Source organism: Lithobates pipiens, unplaced genomic scaffold (assembly GCF_037356315.1).
Source record: "Lithobates pipiens isolate NorthernLeopardFrog02 unplaced genomic scaffold, aLitPip1_a1.2 Scaffold_28, whole genome shotgun sequence".
In the NCBI taxonomy this organism is placed as follows: Eukaryota; Metazoa; Chordata; class Amphibia; order Anura; family Ranidae; genus Lithobates; species Lithobates pipiens.
In genome coordinates, this window is record NW_027507789.1 from 33,141,785 (window position 1) to 33,164,360 (window position 22,576).

General features: G+C 44.2%; 1 protein-coding gene across 1 annotated transcript in view; it reads right to left on the reverse strand.

The window, feature by feature from the left end:
• Positions 1-22,576, reverse strand: part of TGM2 (transglutaminase 2) — a 113,831-nt gene that overhangs the window by 20,942 nt on the left and 70,313 nt on the right. Inside the window, exons 10-11 of the mRNA XM_077459047.1 lie at positions 19,698-19,982; positions 396-556 (exon numbers count right to left, since the gene is read on the reverse strand). Coding sequence (XP_077315173.1) covers positions 396-556; positions 19,698-19,982 — 446 coding nt within the window. The remainder of the gene's footprint in view (positions 1-395; positions 557-19,697; positions 19,983-22,576) is intronic.

The following is a 22,576-nucleotide window of genomic DNA, read 5'->3' on the forward strand; positions in this document are numbered from 1 at the left end:
TATAGATTTTATATATATATATATATATAAAAGAGAGAGAGAGATATCTAATATATAGTTCAATAAAAAGAGTCAAGCTGGGGTGGTGGCACAGGAAGCTCCATAGCCACAGGATCAGCAAGGAGTTGTCACCCTACTAGAAGCATGCAGGGGTCTATGAATGACAAGAGTGGCTGAACGAAAATTCAAATATGTGTATTGAACCATTGAAGTCAAAATTTTGCATTGGAGCCCCATTACAGAATTCAGCCACCATGATGGGTCATAAATATTATTGTGGCAGACCGGGTCACACATAAATATGGGTCAATGTGCCTCACAAACCATGCCGGGATCCTACACCTGTTTGGCTCTTATGAAGAGGGTAGGTAGGTATTAAGGTAGATCTCACTCACCCGCACTTTGATGTCTGGGTTCTTGATATGAATGTCCCTCATAGCAAGGATCATATCATTATTGGAAAGATCCTGAAGAAGAGCCATCAATTTGATCAGATTGCCGTCTGTCATGCCGCTGCTGTATTTCTCATAGAGGATCTGCAGAGGTATGGCCTGCTCTGTAGGAATAGAAATGACACTTAAATGTGCTGGTTTTTGACAAAAGAAATTAAAGATTAATTCCTCGATTCATTTTTTTGAGCGATAAAAATTCTTTTGATCGGTACTCACCTCTCCGCCAGCTTCCGGGTCTTCAGGGAGTTCCGCCAGGGATCCGGTGACATCACGGACATCAACGTCACCGGACTCCTCCCCCTTCCCCAAGTGCCTCCGTCTGCTAACGAAGGGAAGGGGGGAGGAGTCCGGTGATGTTCAAGTTCTGATTGAATGAAATGCATACGGGGAGGCGCTACGCATGACGTCACCCGCTGCTGCCCTACAGAACTAACACGATTGTCGGCTTTACATGCTGTGTTTTTATCATCTTTATGTGAGTAGTTTGAACACAAAAATGAAATCTTATACTTAAGCGGTGAGCACTTAGATCTTTTCTTTCTACCCATGGCCTGGCGTCCTTGCTGAGATCTAAGGAGACGTGAGAGAAGTTTATGGTCCGTGTTAACCCTTTTGATAACCGCTTGCATGACCACCTGTTTGCACAGGGGTCCATGCCATAAGGTGAGAGGGATTAGTTAGACCAGAGGTGGAGGGATTGTCACGCTACTGTGGGAAAAAAATTACTTACGTCAGTGCTACAGTTTGAATTTAAAACGTATTTGTGTGAACTGTGAAGTTAAGTCATGGATTGTGGAAACTAACGTGTTATTGTATATATTGTATACCACATTTACCACCGACTAATGCAGAGTTGCAATGCAAGGAGATCAGCTAAAAGTAGTTGGATCTGTATGTGCGTTATAATTAATCGAAATTAGTTGATTAAAAAAAATCGATTAATCGAACACGAAAATTGTAATCAGTAACAGCGCTAAAAAAAAAAAAATATATATATATATATATATATATATATATATATATATATATATATATATATATATATATATATATATAAATCCACAAATAATTCCTGATTCTTTGAGACAGAATAATCGGACTGATTTCTACGACACCAAATATCTGATGATCACTAAAGAAGCATTCGGTTTGGGGGGTTCAAATCAAGTGCATTTCAGAGGGCAAAAATATCCAAAACTTAGAATTATTCCTGTAAATGAGAAACATTTAGCAAGCATGATAATAAAGGGAGGCTTTCACTGCTGCAGATGGACACGCATCACTAGTAGCACATAATGGGTAATAAAGACACTGGGGGTAACAATGCAAAGCATGATTTATAATAGTAGCACAACTTATCTGAGCAATACTGGGATCAATGAAGTAATCACACATGACAAAACTCTGCGGGGTCACAGGCTAAGGTCTAAAGCTCTGCAAATGATTAAACAGTAAAATAATATAAACAGTGCGCTTGAATCCAACTATAAATATTGCACAACAATATAGTTACATAATTAATTAGGTTGAATAAAGACACCAGTCCATCCTGAGTGAGTGTCTACAACTGTCCCTATTCCTGTACATTGCACCCTCACATCGGTCCCTACCCTCAAAGAGCCCACAATCCAAGGTCTCCATTCATATACCAGGGCCAATTTTGAACAGAAGCCAATTAACCTACCTGCGTGCCTTTTGGAGTGTGGGAGGAAACTGGAGTCCCTGGAGGAAACCCACGCAGGCACAGGGAGAACATGCAAACTCCAGGTAGGTGGTGTCCTGGTTGAGATTCGAACCAGCGACCCTTTTTACTGCTAGGTGAGAGTGTTAACCACTACACCACTGTGCCGCCCAATATGATATCCAATAATCCAAAAATGTGCTACACAACCAATTGCTAATGCTCCTTCCTCTATGAGAAGAGGTATACTCCAAATATACACACAGTCACGATAAAAATATAATAAAGAATATGAATAAAAAAGTCCCAACAAAGATGAACCACCACCTGGAGGTAAAGTTCCTATTCACCTTCATAGAATAAATGAATCAAAAACCTGAGTCAAATAACACTTTCCAGAGCATGGATCCTCACTGCGATGGTTCAGACGCTCTGTTTTTCTCACAAATTGATGACTTCTAAAAGATTGCTCTCAAAGATAAAAAGACGTCATTGCACAAGATTGCTGTGTATTCATAAACTCCCAAATATTATAAGCTATTCACTCACATTTGGTTTGGTTCAAAAAACGCTAAGTGAACGATCAGTGGTGCACTCAGCTTTCCTCCTCACTGCACGTCCGGTATAGCAAAACACTGGTGGTGACGTCACTGGCTCCTCCCGACATGTTGCAATCAGTTCCCTTGAGAAAGTCACGTGACCTGTGACGCAACGCGTCGGGAGGAGCCAGTGATGTTGTTTTGCTATACCGGACGTGCAGTGAGGAGGAAAGCTGTGTGCACCACCGATCGTTCAATTAGCGTTTTTTGAACCAAACCAAATGTGAGTGAATAGCTTATATCAGTGGTCATCAACCCTGTCCTCAGGGCCTACTAACAGGCCAGATTTTATGTATTACCTTGGGGAGATGCAGACTAGAATACCGCAATCACTGAGCAGCAAATGATATCACCTGTGATTGAAAAAGTTCAGTTATCTTGCAAACCTGGCCTGTTAGTGGGCCCTGAGGACAGGGTTGATGACCACTGGCTTATATTATTCAGGAGTTTATGAACACACTAAACTTGCGCAATATCTTTTTATCTTTGAGAGCAATCTTTTAGAAATCATCAATTTGGGAGAAAAACAGACCATCTGAACCACGGAAAAACTATAAGCTCATCGGAGTGAGGATCCATGCTCTGGAAAGTGTTATTTGACTATTTTTACCAGCCCCTTCCTTTCCCAAATGAACACGCTCACTCAATCATAACTGAAACATAGTGAATGTGTTTACTATGTTTCAGTTTGTGAACAGGAAGCCGCTCAGCACAGAGAACTTCCCATTCATTCACTGACCAGTGCAGCTGAGGCTGCAGAGAAAGGCAAAAACCTTAGCATAGGCAAATACAAATGCTAACACATATTTGACTACTCCAGAAAGTGTCAATATTTCTGGTTCAAGCACCTTCGTCAGGGGTAATTAATAAGAGTATATGCAGTCATAGTTTTGTCTTACTACAAAAGATAGTTTTGTCTTACTAAGACAAAACTATGACTGCATATACTCTTAGCATATACTCTTATTAAATACCCCTGATGAAGGTGCTTGAACCAGAAACGCGTTGGGCACCGGAGATCACTATATACCAGAGAGTAACAACAATCTGTCATTCAAATGATGCAACCTGGCGTTTTTTTGTCTTGTCTATGCTGGTTTTCATACTTGTGTAGTATTTCTTCTATGTCCTTTTAACCACCGGTCATCATATGATCAAATGGTTTTATGTATATTCAATAAATGATATTTTCTAAATTTATGTGTGGTTGCTGCCTACAAAGTCCCAACGAAGGGGGATTCCTTGTTCTTAATAGACAATCAGGGATGTGGCAACAACACACTGGTCTGACATGGTGAAACCCTCCTTTTTTGCCACCTATAGCAATAGGCCAATAGAATGATGTGGTGGTGGTGGGGGGTGAACAGGCATCAGACACCTATCTGTCGCTGCACTTTATTAAAATAACCAATTTAAAAGGGTTTGTAAAGTTATAGGTTTTAACCCTAGTGCCACGTACACACGGTTGGAATTCCGGGCAGAAGAAGACCGATGAGAGCTTTTCATCGGAAAATGCGACCATGTGTATACTCCATCGGAATTTAGCTGTGTGAATTTCCACCAGCCAAAAATTGATAGCATGTTCTCAATTTTCCCGACGGAAAAACTTTCTATCTGTAATTTCCGATCGTGTGTATGCAATTCCGACACGCCAAAAATCACGCATGCTCAGATTCAACTACGAGACAGAAGCTATTGGCTACTGGCTATTGAACTTCCTTTTTCTAGTTCCGTCGTACGTGTTGTACGTCACCACGTTCTAAACTATCGGACTTTGGTGTGACCGTGTGTAAGCAAGACAGCTTGAGCCGAATTCTGTCGGAATTCCGTCTGGAAAACCATCAGAGCTTTTTCTGACGAGAATTCCGATCGTGTGTACGCGGCATAGGACCTTGGTCTGCATTGACCCCTGTGCTGTTTCTCATAACGCAACTACCCTATAAAGGCAGGATTCATCCTTACATAGTTGCATAGTAAGGTTGAATAAAGACACCAGTCCATCCAGTTCAACCTGAGGGAGAGTACACACTCACGTCGGTCCCTACACTCAAGGAGCCCACAATCCAAGGTCCCCAACTCACAGTCATATACTAGGGCCAATTTTGGGACAGATGCCAATTAACCTACCAGCATGTCTTTATAGATACCTAGTAAGGTTGATCCTTATGTGGCCCTCTTACAATTTTTAGGTCTATCTCAGCTATTTCAAGGAATTTTCCTATTTCCGATTTCAAGGAATTTGTTTCTGAAAAGATTTCTTACGACACACCAAAAAAACCGAGTGCTCTTCAGAGATTTTTCTATTTCCTCCCATATATGTGCATCCAGTTTTTCCATGACTTGCTCTGGGCACGGTAACCATGCTCAACATATTTCTTATCGGTTGATCTTCATATTCTTGATGAAAAGTAAGCACGGTTGTTTTGCGGGATCTGTTTCTCATAAAATCATTGTTGCATGCTTATTAAAAAAGGATGCACGGTATATCGCAAATCTGCAAGAATACAACAACGTGCCTGTTCTGCTCCCAGACAAAGAGTCTCTGCTGAAGCGTCTGCTCCTTCGTTCTCCCGGAGGCGATATTGGATTGCCAAGGTCTGCACTCCGACATGAAGTCATGAACACAGTCATGCCCCTTCCCCTCTGAATTTTAGCTTTTCTTCTATCTATAGACTTTTGAAATTCAGTGTTAGGATGCCAGTGTATTTTCTTAAGCCACCTTTTGAGGACACTACCTTAACGGGACCGTAACTGCACTTCACTGCTCTACTCTACCGAAGCATGTGGTCAATGTTCGTGGTCACCCTGCACAGTTTACTGTCCTTCAAACTTGGAGGGGGGGGGGGGGGGGAATGTGTTCAGAGGGGGTTGAAAGTGTTGTGGCATCAGTGGGAGTAAAACAAAATTACATAGCACCTGTAGTCAGGATGAGCAATAGTGCCCCATCACTAGCATCAGTAGGTGGAGCGCCCAATTATTGATATAAGTGGGAGGAATAGTGCCCCATTACTGGTATGAGTGGGAGGGTCAGTGCCCCATCAGTGGGAGGAATAGTGCCCCATCATTGGTATCAGCAGGAGGAATAGTGCCGCACCATTGGTGTCAGTGGGCGGACTAGTGCCCCATCATTGGTGTCAGTGGAAGAAATAGTGCCCCATCACTGATATTAGTGGGAGGAACCATACCATATCATTGGTATCAGTAGGAGGAATAGTGCCCAATCATAGAAATCTGTGGGAATAACATCATCAATGGTGTCAGTTGAAGGAATAGTGCCCCATCGTTGTTATCAGTGGGAGGAACAGTGCCCCTTCATTGGTGTCAGTGGTAAGAATAGTGACCCATCATTGTTATCAGTTTGGAGGAATAGTGCCCAATCACTGCTATCAGTGTGAGGAATAGTGCTCCATCACTAGTGTCAGTGGGTGGAATAGTTCCCCATCATTGGTGTCAGCGGGAGAAATAGTGCCCCATCATACATCATAGGTATCAGCCGGAGGAATAGTGCTCCATCATTAGTATCTGTGGGAAGAACAGTGCCTCATCATTGATGTCAGTTGAAGGAATAGTGCCCCATCATTGTTGTCAATGGGAGGAATAGTGCCCCATCATTGGTGTCAGTGGGAGGAATAGTGCCCCATCATTGGTGTCAGTGGGAGGAATAGTGCCCCATCATTGGTGTCAGTGGGAGGAATAGTGCTCCATCATTAGTATCTGTGGGAAGAACAGTGCCTCATCATTGATGTCAGTTGAAGGAATAGTGCCCCATCATTGGTGTCAGTGGGAGGAATAGTGCCCCATCATTGGTGTTAGTGGAAGGAATAGTGCCCCATCATTGGTGTTAGTGGGAGGAATAGTGCCCCATCATTGGTGTTAGTGGGAGGAATAGTGTCCCATCATTGGTATCAGTGGGAGGAATAGTGCTCCATCATTAGTATCTGTGGGAAGAACAGTGCCTCATCATTGATGTCAGTTGAAGGAATAGTGCCCCATCATTGGTGTTAGTGGAAGGAATAGTGCCCCATCATTGGTGTTAGTGGGAGGAATAGTGCCCCATCATTGGTATCAGTGGGAGGTATAGTGCTCCATCTTTGGTGTCAGCGGGAGGAATGGTACCCCATCACTGTTATCAGTGGGAGGAATAGTGCCCCATCATTGGTATCAGTGGGCTGTATAGTGCTCCATCATTGTTGTCAGTGGGAGGAATTGTACCCCATCATTAGTGTCAGTGGTAGGGGCTATACCCCTGGCTGGTGTCAGTGGAGGAATAGTGCCTCAAGGGCCAAAGGCTAGCAAAGCTCTGCCTTTTGGCCTGTAGGATGCAGTTTGGAGACCACTTGCCTAGAATCTGAGAAAGCAACAATGTTCAAATGTCAGAAATGTTCACCTAGCAGAACTATTCGAATTTTAAAATATGCATGTTCCTCGGCTAGAGACTGGCAGACCAGCATACCCACGTATCATACACATCTAAAAAGATGTAGATGCTCCTCATATAATACATAAGGTTTTCTGCTCGTCTTTCCTTCCCCATGCTGACATTTTGTTCTGCACATGCTTCCAGACACTCCACAGATGGCATGTGCTGTACAGAAATGATGAGCAGGGCGACTAGCACTGAAACAACCAGGAAAAGCTAAATAACAGCTAATTGCTATTTTTATCCTGCAAGTGTATTCATTCTCTAAAAAAAGGGGAGAAAAAAGGAAAACAATACAAGAATAGGGAAAACAAAAAAGAACTGGGAAAAATGCCATGAGCATGCAGACGTCATACAATTGGCGGAAAAAAGATAGCAAAAGAAAAACAAAATGCTGAAAAACCTCAAAACATCCTGTAATTGGCATTGCTCTATTAGAGGTATTCTCAATATGCTGCATTACTATAAATGAAAGATAAAAGACATACACTATCACAATAATGCAGCAAGACTGCCGTAAAAGCTTATTATTGATTTATTGATAATGTAATGCAGGAGACATACAATGTCCCTTCACAGCGGACACGAAAACAATTAGCGCTCCGATCGAATGACTTCTAATGCTGCTCTCCGCAAAGACCTCATTATAGTGAACACCTACTCCACTTTAAGTCTTGCCTAAGATACCCCAATTATCATCATTACTGTTATTAGCCAGAAAAGCCAAGCTTAGGCCTCCTGATTTCGTTTCACTTTGTTATTGGAGCTTGACATTCATTGACTAAATGGCTAAATTATTTCAATTGCCATCACCCTTCCAATGACAGCGCCCTCAATAAGGCAAGCCTATTGGACATTGGGATAGCAGCCATTAAACAATACAGAATTTCTCTTATCATACTCTCCAAGCCTATTTAAACTGTTTAAACACTTTAGGTTTAAACCAGAGACGTTTTTGGATTACCCTGTTTCCCCGAAAATAAGACCTAGCATGATTGTCGGTGATGGCTGCAATATAAGCCCCCCCCCCCCCAAATAAGCCCTAGTTAAAGTCCTTGTAGGTCTTATTTTCAGGGAAACAGGGGTAGGGCTTATTTGGGGGGTAGGGCTTATATTGCAGCCATCACTGACAATCACTCTAGGTCTTATTTTTGGGGAAAGAGTAGTAGAGATGGGCCAAAAACTGCCCAGTTCAGTTCTCCCAAATAGGGAAAAAGTTTGGCCCCCGAACCACGAACTCCATTGAAGTCTATGGGACCCGAACATGAAAAATCAAAAGTCCTCATTTTGAAGGCATATATACAAGTTATTGGGCATAAAAAGGGTATAGGACCTGGGTACTGCCATAGTGGACATGTTTTAAAAAAAAAATTGCATTGATACAATAGTTTTTAAAGGAGTAGTGATTTTTATGATGCTTAAAGTGAAAGAAAAAAAAAAAAGAAAAATTTCTTTAACCAATTAAGGACCGAACCTCTTTTTGCCATAACAACAATATTACTCTTAAAAATGAGGACGTATGTCGGTGTGCGGCGGTCCGTAAGTGGTTAAATATAGTGCCTGGGGGATCCCCCTTAGTCTGCCTGTAAAGTGGCTCATCTGTAGCATGTATAGAACATGCTACAGCAAAAATTGCATTTCTAAAGAGTCAAATCACATTTAAATACACTCGCAGTTGCAATTGCCAGTCCATGACATTTCTTTTTTTTTAGGTTTTGTATTGCCAGCAATTTTTTTATTCTCTTTGAGCTGTCAGAGGTGAAGCCCGCTGATAGCTGATCACCCATTCGTTAAGGTTGCGGTGGCCCGCTTCCTGACCTGCTCCTTAACATATTGACTGTGCACTCGGTGGGTGAACATATCGCCGAATGCACAGAAAATTTGGGTGTTTGGCGAATACCCAAACAGGTGACACCCAAACAGGAGGAACTGTTTGCCCAACATTATTAGAAATTTACAATGGGGTTTTCAGCTGCCTAGGGTAAAATCTGGGCTTCTGCTATGGGCTTTTAGGCTTTTTTGCTGACTAGCTGGAGAGTATGCTAGGGATTGTCCCTTGCCCATGTGCATCTTTTGTTTTTGCCTAAAGAGGTAGTATGGAGAAAGCTATTTTGGCCAACAGCGGACTAAAGTCCACTGTTGGCTGACATCACTTAGCTGGTCCAGGCTTGAGAAAGATCTCAACTTTACAGTCCAAATTAACCCAGATGTCTGGAATGGCAGCTGGCTCAGCCTCTCAGCGATTCACTAGGAGACTGAGCCAGCCGCTCTCGCCCCCTGCACAGCCCAGTGCTCCAGTGAGCACTGGAGGGGCAGAGCATAGAGATTGACAGTCACTGCTCTTTATGCAGAGAGGAGAACTAAGTGACCAGCAGTGTTTGATCGCTCAGTTCTCACTACAGAGCCAGCGGGGGGTATAAATATATATATATTTTTTAAAGTCTATACTTCTCTTTTAATTATAACTGAAGTGGTTGCCATTATTGTCTGGATGGCTTAGCCATGAAGCTGGGCCCCAGTAACAAAGTGAAACGAATTCAGAGGGGCACAGAAAAAGCTTTTCTGGCTAATAAACGTAATTGTATGCATGCATCTTTTAGGAACCTTTACAATGTTAGAATGTTGTTTCGAGCCACCAGAACTTCCTAAAATTTGGACCCCTTGGTTTAATTGCTCCCAAATACAGAAGAGCTCCTCCAGCTTGCTAACTATTAAAACACATTTTTCTGAACTGAATAAAAGTATAACTTCCCTTCCCTGCTGCTTTTTTTCTTCTACTTCTCCTTCTGCTCCCACCCCTCCTTCCCTTCCTCCCCTACCTAAGATTTTCCTCACCCCAAATATTTTTCCATAGTATAAAATGATGAAGTATTTATATATCTTGATCTGCCTATTATAGACACCTAGTTATTAATAGTTGTTTGATGCTCTGCCCTAGGGTTGCACCGACACCGGTATAGATACTAAACTTTTGGACAAGCACTTGTACTCATCCAAATGCTCCGATACCTAAAACGATACCTTTTCAGTGCGATTTGAGTCCATAGAAAAAGGAATGGACTCAAATCGCACTACAAAGAATGGTATGTGATTCGAACTGTAATGGGATGTGATTGTCCAAATCACATGCATTTTCCCGCACAGCTCCTGTGTGAACCTAGGCTATGTCACTATGACAAGCCTGGGTTCACACAGGAGTGGTGCGGGAATAACGCATGTGTTTCGAGCAGGAATCGCACCATATTCCTGTTCAAATCACAAGCGATTCTTTGCAGTGCAATTTGAGACCATTCATTTAGTATAGGGTCAAATCACACCGCACCGCATGGTATTGGTAATTGGTTTCGGCGAGTACTTGAGCACAAGTATTGGTACTCGCAAAAAACACACAGGTATTGGTGCATCTCTACTCTGCACTCCAACACATGATGCATATATCTGTTATATGCCTTAATTCCAGTACATCACAGCAAACCACTGATTATAGCTACACCCACAGTGTTCTAAACATAACTTTCTTTATAATTACAGTGATTGTGTACCTGCATTTATTCTTCACATGTTCACTTTAGCACGCCCCAGTAATTGTTCTCATGTATACCGTATGTCACTTTTTGGTAGAGCAGATAGTAAGTCAGCGGTGCCCAACCTTTTGAAGAATGAGTGCCACTTAATTGACTTGGTAACCAATCACAGGCCACAATGAGCAGAGCGGGTAGGTGACAGGTCAGTGTTCCCTCTGCATAAGCATAGTAGACATGGACACAGCCCGCTCTATTCTATGAGCCCTCCAATCTGATCAGATTCAGAATTTTTTTTAGTGGATTGCATTTCCGCTCTATAGAGGTGAATAGAGGGTCTGATTGGGTCCACCTGAAAAACGGAGAAGGCGGCCCCGATCGGAACGATCGTGTGAAAGAGACCTATGGCTGCTTACACCCAGCGCAGTGCACCTGTGGCTTTCCTGTGGGTTAGCTGCACTTTGCCATAGACTTCTATTATACCCTGCAGGTGTGGTACACTTTCTGAAAGCACACCAAAACATCTTTTCACACTGGGGCGGCATGTTCATTAGCGGTAAAGCACTGCTAGTTTTAGCGGCACTAGTGGGGTGCTTTTAACCCCCGCTAGCATCCAAAGAAAGGGTTAAAATCGCCCATGTTGCGGCGCTTCCGAAGAGCTGCCCATTCATTGCAATGAGCAGGGGCGTTGTATTAGCGCTGTATATAGCGCTCCTATACCCTGGGAATTACAGACCAGTTAGCCTAACATCAATAGTATGCAAGCTCTTGGAGGGGATGCTAAGGGATTATATACAATATTTTAGTAATGGAAACTGTATCATTAGCAGTAATCAGCATGGATTCATGAAGAATCGCTCTTGGCAAATCTATTAACCTTCTATGAGGAGGCGAGTTGCCATCTAGATAAAGGAAGGCCCGTAGACATGGTGTATCTGGATTTTGCAAAAGCATTTGATACAGTTCCCTATAAATGTTTACTGTTCAAAGTAAGGTCAGTTGGTATGGACCATAGGATGAGTACATGGATTGAAAACTGGCTACAAGGACAAGTTCAGAGGGTGGTGATAAATGGGGAGTACTCAGAATGGTCAGGGGTGGGTAGTGGGGTCCCCAAGGGTTCTGTGCTGGGACCAATCCTATTTAATTTATTCATAAACGACCTGGAGGATGTGATAAACAGTTCAATCTCTGTATTTGCAGACAATACTAAGCTAAGCAGGGCAATAACTTGCCCACAGGATGTGGAAACCTTGTAAGAAGATCTGAACAAATTAATGGAGTGGGCAACTACATGGCAAATGAGGTTCAATGTAGAAAAAGAATGCATTTGGGTGGCAAAAATATGAATGCAATCTATACATTGGGGGGAGAACCTCTGGAGAATCTAGGATGGAAAAGGACCTGGGGATCCTAGTAGATGACAGGCTCAGCAATGGCATTCAATGCCAAGCTGCTGCAATCAAAGCTTACAGAATATTGCCGCCCTACCCTCTAGCTAGTGTGCTAGGGTTTAGCTGTTAATGTAGGTAAATTGGCTTGGCTGAGACTTAGACCTGGGTTGTGAATCTGGGTCAGGGATTAGTGACTCAGGGAGGCTAGATGACTCATCCCAACATCTCTTCTGGTGCCTCCCCCTGTTCTCTGTAACATTGGAGAATGTTCTAGACATAGTGGGTAGAAGCTAGGAGGGGCTGTTAATATTTATGAGGACCTTAGCCAATCCCCAGTAAAGGGCTGGCAGGGGGCAGGCCTCCTCATAAATAGGCAGTCGGGTGGAAGATGGAGATGGTGTGCTGAGGAGGCTGTCGGTGGCCCTTGAGGGTGACCCGTAGTCTGGGGTGGGGGGTGACCTCAGGCATGGGGCTCGGGTGCTGGAAGATTCCCCCTACAACACATGTAGGAAACCCTTCCTGGAGGCACGGGAGCAAGGAGAGAGGACAGCGGGAGCAGGTCAGCATGTCAGGGAGATCTCTTGAGAGTCAGCCGGGTGGGCTGGTAAGTGTCAGTATGGAGGACTGTGAAGTTAGCCTGGAGGGCTAGTGAAAGGGGTAGCTGCAGCCAGGTGGCTTGGCAATGCCTGAAGAGGTGGTGCTGGGATCAGTGACCCCATCTGTTCTTCAAGTATAGGGGCTGCAAGTCTCTGCCTGTTATGGGCCTTTGCTACCAAATTACAACAGGGTGATATAGCTGGGTTCTGCAAGAGAGTGCTGGAGGAAGAAGAGGAGCTGTATATAGGAAGAGTTGCCCCTGAAGTCTGTTTTGATGTCAACTGGGTATCCCATAATCTCCAATCCCTATCCAAGTTATATCCCTCAATAAACAACCAAAAAAAAAAAAAAAAAAAACACAGGCTGTTCTTTAACTCAAGTGTAAATTCAGTGTGTCTGGGTGGGGGATCCCATTCTACTTGTGGCTCCTTAGGGGGTGCGCTACAAAAGCATTTAAAACTACTTCTAATAATTTTGCAATAAATACAAAACTGCATGAATTTGGCATTTTTTTTTTAGGTTTGTCTGGAGTTCACCTTTTTACAGATCAATGCTGGTCGTGAGGTTTCTGGAGAAGTTATTACAATCGTAGAATTTCAGTATAAAGAGTGTTGCATGAGGACATTCCTTCCTCTCCAAGTGTGACCATATTAGGCAGAAGGAGCCAGTCACTGAGCAGTGTGGGAACAAGAGAACCTCATCGTGCTGACAACGCGCCTGCGAGGACAGATGGATATGATGAATAGGCACGCACACATTACTGAGCCTTCCGAAGGTTGATGGGAAGCAAAATGTACAAAACAAATGGAGCCAAAAATGGAAAACATTTCAATCTTGTATTTTATGCAGTGCAAAGATCAGTATAAAAAGTAGCACTGGCATCTAAAGTGCGCCGGCCTCATTGCATAGCTCCCAACTGTCCCCGATTTCGAGGGACTGTCCCTGATTTGGAGCAATGTCCCTCTGTCCCTCCTTCCACTTAATTTGTCCCTCATTTTGCTCTGATCTATATAGTTGTATATAAAATGCACTTTTTATCTTTCAAAAAGTGTTTCCCAGTGCTAAACCTTTCATCCGATTTCTAAATGTCTCCGTTTGTAAATTTTAAAAGCCAATATAAAGTAATAGTAGTAATAGTAGTGGTAAAAAAAAGTTTTTGTGGATTTTATTAACCTTTTTCTTGGTTAATTCTCCTTTAAGGGGGTGTGGCAGGGGGTGTGTCCTATGCCTACATACATTTGTTAGCAGGTGTCCCTCATTCCCATCTCAAAATGTTGGTATATGGGACTAACCTCTCCTGAGCCCAATGTGATCGGCACCAGTGCCGGGACAAGGTCATCCAGAGCCCAGGGCAAACATGCCAAACTGCGTGCCCCTCCCCCAAGGTGTATGAGCATTATAGGTCATCAAAATCCCCCCCCCCCCCCAAAAAAAAAAACTGAGCACTAATCTTTTTCACCCCCCTAAGCATAAATTCCCCCTCTTCCCAGTGCAAATCTGTTCCCCTGCTGAAATCCCCCTTCCCAGGAAAAAAATCTTACCCCCCCCCCATCCCCCAAATTCAAGTGCCCCCCTAAAAAAAAAATCATTCCTCCTAGCACATATTATCTACCCCTAAAATTGCCCCTCCCAATAACCCCACTGCAAATCCCCCCTTCCAGCACAAAGCGCCCCAATCATCCCTCCTAGCACAAATCATCTTCCCCCATTCCTTCTTCCCCTAAATTTTAGCATACCCCCCAAATTTCCCCTCCTAGAACAATACTTACTCCCTACTGCTTCCCAAATCCTCCTTTCTAACACAAATCCCCTCCCCCAATTTCCTTGTGGTGCCCCCCCCCCACCTCACATGATTCCACAGTGCCCTGGGCAGCCGCCCCCTCCTGCCCACCCCTTGTCCCGGCCCTGATCGGCACTGTCACTCAGTAGCATAAGCAGTCTCTATGAAAGGTGAGAGCCAAGGCATCAGTGAGTCACTGAACTACCTGCTTAACATACTCTCCTCTATTCCCCTGGATGAAAAAGAATATTTTTTTCAGAAGAAACTCTCTACTGCTCCTTCTAATGTACACACGACCGGACTCTCTGGCAGAATAGGTCCGACGGAATAATTTCATCAGATAGTCCGATCATGTGTGGGATAGTCGGATAGTTTTCTTTAAAAAAAATCAGACGGACCTAGAAATAGAACATGTTTCAAATCTGTCCGACGGACTCAATTCCTATCGGGAAAACTGTTCGTCTGTATGCTGGTCCGACGGACCAAATATGATGCAAGGGCAGCTATTGGCTACTGGCTATTGAACTTTCTTTTCTAGTCCCGTCGTACGTCATCACTTTCAAACCAAACTGACTTTAGTCCATTCGTGTGTGGGCAAGTTCATTCGGAAGTCCGTCGTAACTCTGTCGAAAGTCCATCGGGAAGACTGTCGGACCTTTTCTGCCAGAAAGTCCGGTCGTGTGTACGCGGCATAAGGCTGGTCATAGACAGACTAAAATCTGCCCAATTCCTACCATAGGCATGCAACACAGGGTGTGCCGGATGTGCCTGGGCACACCCTAATCATCCTATGTGGTGCTAATTGCCCCTGCTGTCTCTTCTCCCTGCAGTGCTGCCATCCTCCCTCCTCTCCTGTCAGGAGCAGGGAAGGGACTGGTAAATATTTAATTAGCCAGCCCCTTCCTTTTTGGAAAGAAACAATGAGTGATCTATACTGATTGCTCCTGTCTTCATTTTTAACTGAAGCATAGTAAACAATAATCACTGCAGAGAAATTGACTGGGGAATCTCTGTTTTTCTTTCTCTGTCTCAAAAGTGAGGCATCAGGGGTCTGTTTAGACCCTTAACATTTCACTAAAGCCCCATAATGGGGCTCCTAAAAAAATTGTAAAAAATATTGTAAAAAAAACAAAAACATGTAAATAAACTACTGACACTATCCATTGTCCTACTGACACCAATGTTTGTTCTACTGACACTGTCCACTGCTCTGCTGATATATGCGCACGCATATGTGTTTGTGCTCTGGAGTGCACACCCTAATGCAATAGGCTGCACACACTAATGGTTTCTACTGAATTTTAATCTGTCTATGGACAGGCTTGTTGTACTGAAATCGATCAATCAATCAACTTCAGTACAACCAGCCCATTGGGTTATTTTCGTGTGATCACTGCTGCTGGCTATAGCTGCTGGTAGCAATCATTAGTCTGATGGCGGGGGAAACCTCCCGCTTACAGAATACAATAGCGCAGCGGGAGGGATTCCCCCAATCCACACTGAATGTGCTCATGGGGAAATGGAGCAGTTCTCTTTCCTTCAACCTGTGGTTGCAAAGAAAGAGAATTGTATAATGTATAGCTTGCTTAAAGTGGCTGTAAACCCTGAAATATATCCAGAGTAGTCTGAGCTGATATACAGAGATGAAACAAATCATCCTACATAAGTTGTACCTGCTTATCTGCGGTCTTTTCTCCTCTACATCTGTTCAAAGTGCAGAATTTATAAAGCTTGCCTGAGCTGTCAGAAAACAAGGGGTGGGGAGCTGAAATTAAACTCTATAAAGCTCAGTGAGGAGAGCTCTGAGAACTGGTTGGAGGGAAGGGACACCCACTCCCCCCCCCCCCCTTCAAATAGCACATAGGAACAGACCTGAGGCTGTCAATCATAGGCTGTGTGCAGGAGCTCCCTCCCCTCTCACTTTTTTCAATTCCCAACCATAGCACTCCCTTCCTGGAGTTTGCATAGTCTCCCTGTGCCTGTGTGGGTTTCCTCCGGGTACTCTGGCTTCCTCCCACACTCCAAAGATATTGTGGTAGGAAAATTGGCCCGTGAATGTGAGTTAGGAACCTTAGATTGTAAGCTCCTCCAGGGCAGGGACTGACGTGAATGTATAATATATATGTAAAGTGCTGCATAAATTGACGGCGCTATACAAAGTACCTGTAATGAATATAAAAAAAGTCTGAGTGCAGACACAAACCAGCATCTAAGTTGGAAGGTTTATCACTATACTTTCGGAAAAAGAGACTACCCGTGCTAGATAAGCAACTTGAGTTGCAAAAAGTCCCAAGACTTATGCCGCGTACACACGATCGAATTGTCTGGCGTACCTAGTCCGACATACAATCCGACATACAATCCGGTGGACTTTCTACCGAACGGACTTGGCCACACACGGACACACAGAAAGTCAGACGTTCGCTTGCCCGATGACGTACAGCACGTACGACGGGACTAGAAAAAGGAAGTTCAATAGCCAGTAGCCAATAGCTTCCTTTTTCGTACTTGCTTCTGAGCATGCGTCATTCTTAGTCCGCCGTACTAGCATACTGACGAACGTATTGTCCGCTGAAACCCAAGTCCGACTGGAAGATTGGAGTGCAAAAATACTCTTAGTCCGCCGGACTTCACGCTGGAAAAGTCCGCTGAAGCCCACACACGGTCAAATTGTCTGCTGAAATGCGTTTCGGCGGACTAAGTACGCCGGACAATCTGATCGTGTGTACGCGGCATTAGAAATACAACATGCTGTAAAAAAAATTAGGATACCTTGCACAGCGCAGAGAGAGAGATGGGGGGGAGGGGGGGTTATTTTTTAAATTAAGAAGTGCCCAATCTGTTGTGCAGGTCTGCAAAGAAACCAATCAGCTTCCATGTTCCATGTTTTATTGTCAAAGCTGAGTCTAGGTTCGCACTGACAGTGGGAATGAAATTGTGCTGAACTCACACGATTTCATTCCCGCATGTCAGTCCCATTCAGAGACATCAGAGACATCTATGCGGGTTTCTGCACAGTCTATGGAAATTGTACCCCAAAGTCACCAAAGGTAGTACAGAAACCACTTTTGGGAATCGGTGTGCGCCACAATGTCGGAGTGGCACAGATTCGGACGGTGCCATTGCCGGCAATTTCATGTGAACATGTCAAATCGCATGCCAAATTGCTGCAATATGAACCAGGGCTAAGTGGTAGAAAATGCTATTTTACCACTTACCCCGTTTCCCCCGAAAATAAGACCTAACGTGATTGTCGGTGATGGCTGCAATATAAGCCCTACCTCTCCCCCCAATAAGCCCTAGTTAAAGTCCTTTAGGTCTTATTTTGAGAGTAGGGCTTATTGGGGGGGGGGGTAGGGCTTATATTGCAGCCATCACCGACAATCACACTAGGTCTTATTTTCGGGGAAACAGGGTATGCCTACAGGTAAGCCCATAATAAGGCTGTGGTGATGAATATCTCCTTCAACTTGCACAGTTTAAGCGATACTAGATTGCATGCAGCCAGTGACATCCCTGGTGCAATAGTTCTGAAGGTCTGGCTTACCGTGCCGGACCTTCAGAGACCATGCCGTAAACGGCAGCTCCCTTGTGGGAACGACATCATCACCACTCGTGTAGCTGAAGGACACGAACCTGCAAAGAAGACCAGGTGAAGATGGAAGCCCTCTCAGCAGTGACACACCGTGGTGCTTGAGGGCTTTGTTTTAAAGGTAAGTCTCTCATAATGTGCTAGTATCTTCTGCAACTGTGGTTTACTACATAGGGCGGACTGACCATTCGCCCGAGGCCCCCCGGGCCACTAGGGGGCCCCATCAGGGTTGCCAGCCTCAGTAACACCAGGGACAGTATGTAAAAATCTGTGTGTCTTTTTTATATCTGTCTCTGAAATATTCCTTCTATCCTTTTGGTCTAAAAATCCCAAGATTATAGCTGCCCCACCTCTCCAGTACCTTCTCAGCCAATAGAAACGTGTCTGTGTATACTTTGTGATTGTATACTGTGTGTGTGCCCTATAATCTCCTATTGCCCGGGGGCCCCATGAGTTGTCAGTTCGCCCCTGTTTACTACCACTTTAAAGAGGAAGTAAAGGCAGTTGAAAAAAAATAAAAAATAAAAAAAAAGCAACCTGCAAGGCAAAGGCATAATGAGCTAGTATGCATAGCATACTAGCTCATTATGAATAACTTACTTGAGAACGAAGCCCTCGAAGCGGTCCTCCGTCTTCATGTTCGCTGCTGCCATGTATCCCGGAGTGACTTCCAGGTCTCGCTGCTCTGGTGCTGTGATTCACCGGAGCCACGATGACGTCACTCCCGCGCATGCGCACAGGAGCCGACGCGAGTGGCATATCGCCGCGATCTGCGGCCTGCTCAGTGCACCTGCGCACCGCTGTCTACGGCGCATGTGCCGTAGACAGCGGTGGCTGTCTTTTTGTAAATATATACGGTTTAGGAGATATTTCTTGGACCTACAGGTAAGCCTTAATCTAGGCTTACCTGTAGGTCAAAGTGGTTTGTAAGGGTTTACACCAAGTTAGAAGCTGATTGGCTACCATGCATAGCTGCACCAGATTCTGAGTTCTTCGGTTTGAATAAATCTCCCTCATTGTGTATATCCAGCACGAGTAATGGAAAAAAAATAAAACATGACCACAAGTTTCCCGGGAAAGCCTGCAAAGGTTTTACTACTACTAGCCCCAGCATGACCTGGTTCAATGGCAACTTTCATGCCGCGCACACACGATCGGAATTCCGGGCAGAAAAAGACAGATGAGAGCTTTTCATCTGAAAATGCGACCGTGTGTATGCTCCATCGGAATTTAGCTGTCCGAATTTCCGCCAGCCAAAAATTTATAGCATGTTCTCAATTTTCCCGACGGAAAAACTTTCTATCAGTAATTCCGATCGTGTGTATGCAATTCCGACACGCCAAAAATCACGCATGCTCAGATTCAACTACGAGACGGAAGCCATTCGCTACTGGCTATTGGACTTCCTTTTTCTAGTCCCGTCGTACGTGTTGTACGTCACCACGTTCTAAACGATCGGAATTTGATGTGACCGTGTGTAGGCAAGACAGCTTGAGCCGAATTCCGTCGGAATTCCGTCGGGAAAACCATCAGAGCTTTTTCCAACGAGAATTCCAATCGGGTGTACGCGGCATAAGACTTATTTCTGTATTTGATTCATTTTCGATGACATTTAATATGCAACTTTAAAAGAATAACACAGCCAAGAACATCAAAGTTACCTGCATGTGCCTCTAACTTGAGGTCGGGAAGGTCCATCAATCCACACTCCGGTCCCACCGCGCCGGTGTAGTTGACTGTACGGGCACAGAACCTGAATCGGCATTCCTTCTCCTCATCAGTATTATTGTTGATAATGGCAAACACATCAAAATCATTGCCTACGTTCATGCCCTCAGATACTTTAATCTTTATAGTGACATCAGATGGAGCACCAAGTGATTCTCCTTTTGGGACAGCGACAAACTGATTGGCTTTTTCATACACCCGCCTTTCATCTTCAGAGCCTGTTGGTTGAGAAATGTAAAAAAAAAAAAAAGGTGATCAGTTTGCATTGTGTTTGCTTATCGCATTCATACGCAATATGGACGTTGTCATGCAAAATGAAAATTCCCTTGTAAATTGCGCATTGTTACACATCTACATTCGTTGGCCACTTTATTAGGTACACCTGTTCAATTGCTTGGTAACACAAATTGCTAATCAGCCAATCACATGGCAGCAATTCAATGCATTTAGGCAACTAGACGTGGTGAAGACGAACTGCTGAAGTTTAAACCGAGCATCAGTATGGGGAAGGAAGTGACTTTGAAAGTGGCATGGTTGTTGGTGCCAAGTGGACTGGTCTGAGTATTTCAAAAACTGCTGATCTACTGGGATTTTCACATACAACCATCTTTTGGGTTTACAGAGAATGGTCTGAAAAAGAGAAAATATCCAGTGAGCGGTAGTTGTGTGGATAAAAATGCCTTGTTGATGTCTGAGGAGAATGGGTAGACTGGTTCCAGATGATAGAAAGGCAACAGTAAGTCAAATAACCATTTGCTACAACCAACGTATATAGAATACCATCTCTAAATGCACAACACATGGAACCTTGAAACAGATGGGCTACAGCAGCAGGAGACCACACCGGGTGCCACTTCTGTCAGCCAAGAACAGGAAACTGAGGCTACAATTTGCACAGGATGACCAAAATTGGACAATAGAAGATTGGAAAAACGTTGCCTGGTCTGATGAGTCTCCATTTCAGCTGCGACATTCAGATGGTGGGGTCAGAAATTGGCATAGACATGAAAGCATGGATCCATAGCATGCACCGCTCAATTTACATGCCACAAAAGATTGCAGGCAGGTAGGTGCATTTTATTGCAGAAGACACATTGCATGGCAGGCTATTTATTGCATGTCTCTTCTGGGATAAACAGCATGCCTTCTTTTTTTTAATGCCTGCAGTTCTGCTTTAATATATACAAAACAGAGGACCTCAAATGTTTGTGGTCATCTTCCAACATCCTAACAGTTATCCCTCCCTTTCATGTTCTAAACTGCCATAGTAATGTAGCAAGGTCCTGGGCCCCAGAGGCCTAATGGTGACCTCAAGCGTTAGGGAGAGCTGACATCCTTCCTTGTAGAGTGGGTTACCAGTCATGGTGGGTCTGATGCAAGAAGAAATGATGGGCGCCAGTCACTTTTGGATGCAAACAAGATTTTATTGTCTCTTAACAGAACTGTGGGAGAGAGGGTTAGGGCCAGGACACCCTAAAGTAGATACAATGGTAATTGGCAGACTCCGGGACTTCTATAGGTAGACAGCTATACAGTGGAAGGCCTCCCGCTAACACTTCTGTACAGGTAGGACTGCTGTCTCCTATGACAACTAATCTTGCAACAGTCGCTAACGGTGGTTGTACATAACTCTTGGTAACACATACAGTCCTTTTACTCATCTCACAGTATCCCAATGTAGATCTTCACTCACTGAGCTCCCACTCTCACTAGACTTCCAGATCCCAGTTGTCATTTGATCCCCTGAGCTCTTCCACAGCTTTCCCGCTGTACACTCCTCAAGTGTCACCCCCGTTATCCTGCTGGGTCCCTGGCTTGGCACTTGCTGATGCTTTCCTACTTCTTCATTGTCCCCGGCTGGTATGAAGACTGCTCAGGTTGCTTCAGCTTAGTCTCCGGTAGTAAGTTGGTGGTCCCTTAGTGGTGACTGGTTCCCGTCTGGCTGAACCTTCACAAATCGGTTGGACTCCAATCCCGCAGTGCCAATCCTACGCTGCTTCTCCTGCTCCTGGATAGGCCTCTGGCAGATAGGTGTCCCCAGGATAGACCTCAGGCTTCCGGCCTAGCAGCACGGGGCGACTTAACACACATCCACCCAGACAGTCATCCAGGTGGCACAAAACCCCAATCACCTGACTCAAATAAATAGACTCTCCCAGCAGGCCAAGGGACTTAAAGAAACCCTTGCCTATTGGCTGAGACACCCAATCCATTCATATTCTGTCCTTGCTATGCCCTTGTCTATCTCATGTCACCAGCTACAATGCCACCTAGTGACAGAAGAGAGAAGTGCAGCAATTCCAGAATTAGGGGGAAATCAGTGGATCTCCTAACAATTAGCCAGGACAAATACTACCTGGCAAACTAAATTTGTTAGCAAACCTGCCTAAACACCAGGGTGCTTACAGTAGTAAAGGGAAGAATCTAAAGTTTAGTATACACAAGGCCTACAGTCAGCAATTGCAACCAAAACAAAGTCTTCAGGCACGGCAAGAGTGCTTATTTCCCTCAGCCAACAGATCTGCATGAATCAAATATTATTTAATAATTTTATATTTGGAGCCCGACGTTAAAACTGAGCTAAATTGTTTCTCCAATCTACACTGCACAGGATATTAAAAAAAGAAAAATGGAAGAGCAGAGGCCTTCATCATAAAGACTGGAATGACAGTACTCATAAAAACGCAGCTTTTACAGCAGCTGGCACTTCACTGCAAAGTCATCCGAGAATGTAACAAATTCCTTGACTATGAGAATGGCACCCGTAGTTAAAGCACTACACCCCCCCAATGCCAAACGAAGTAGCTGCAAA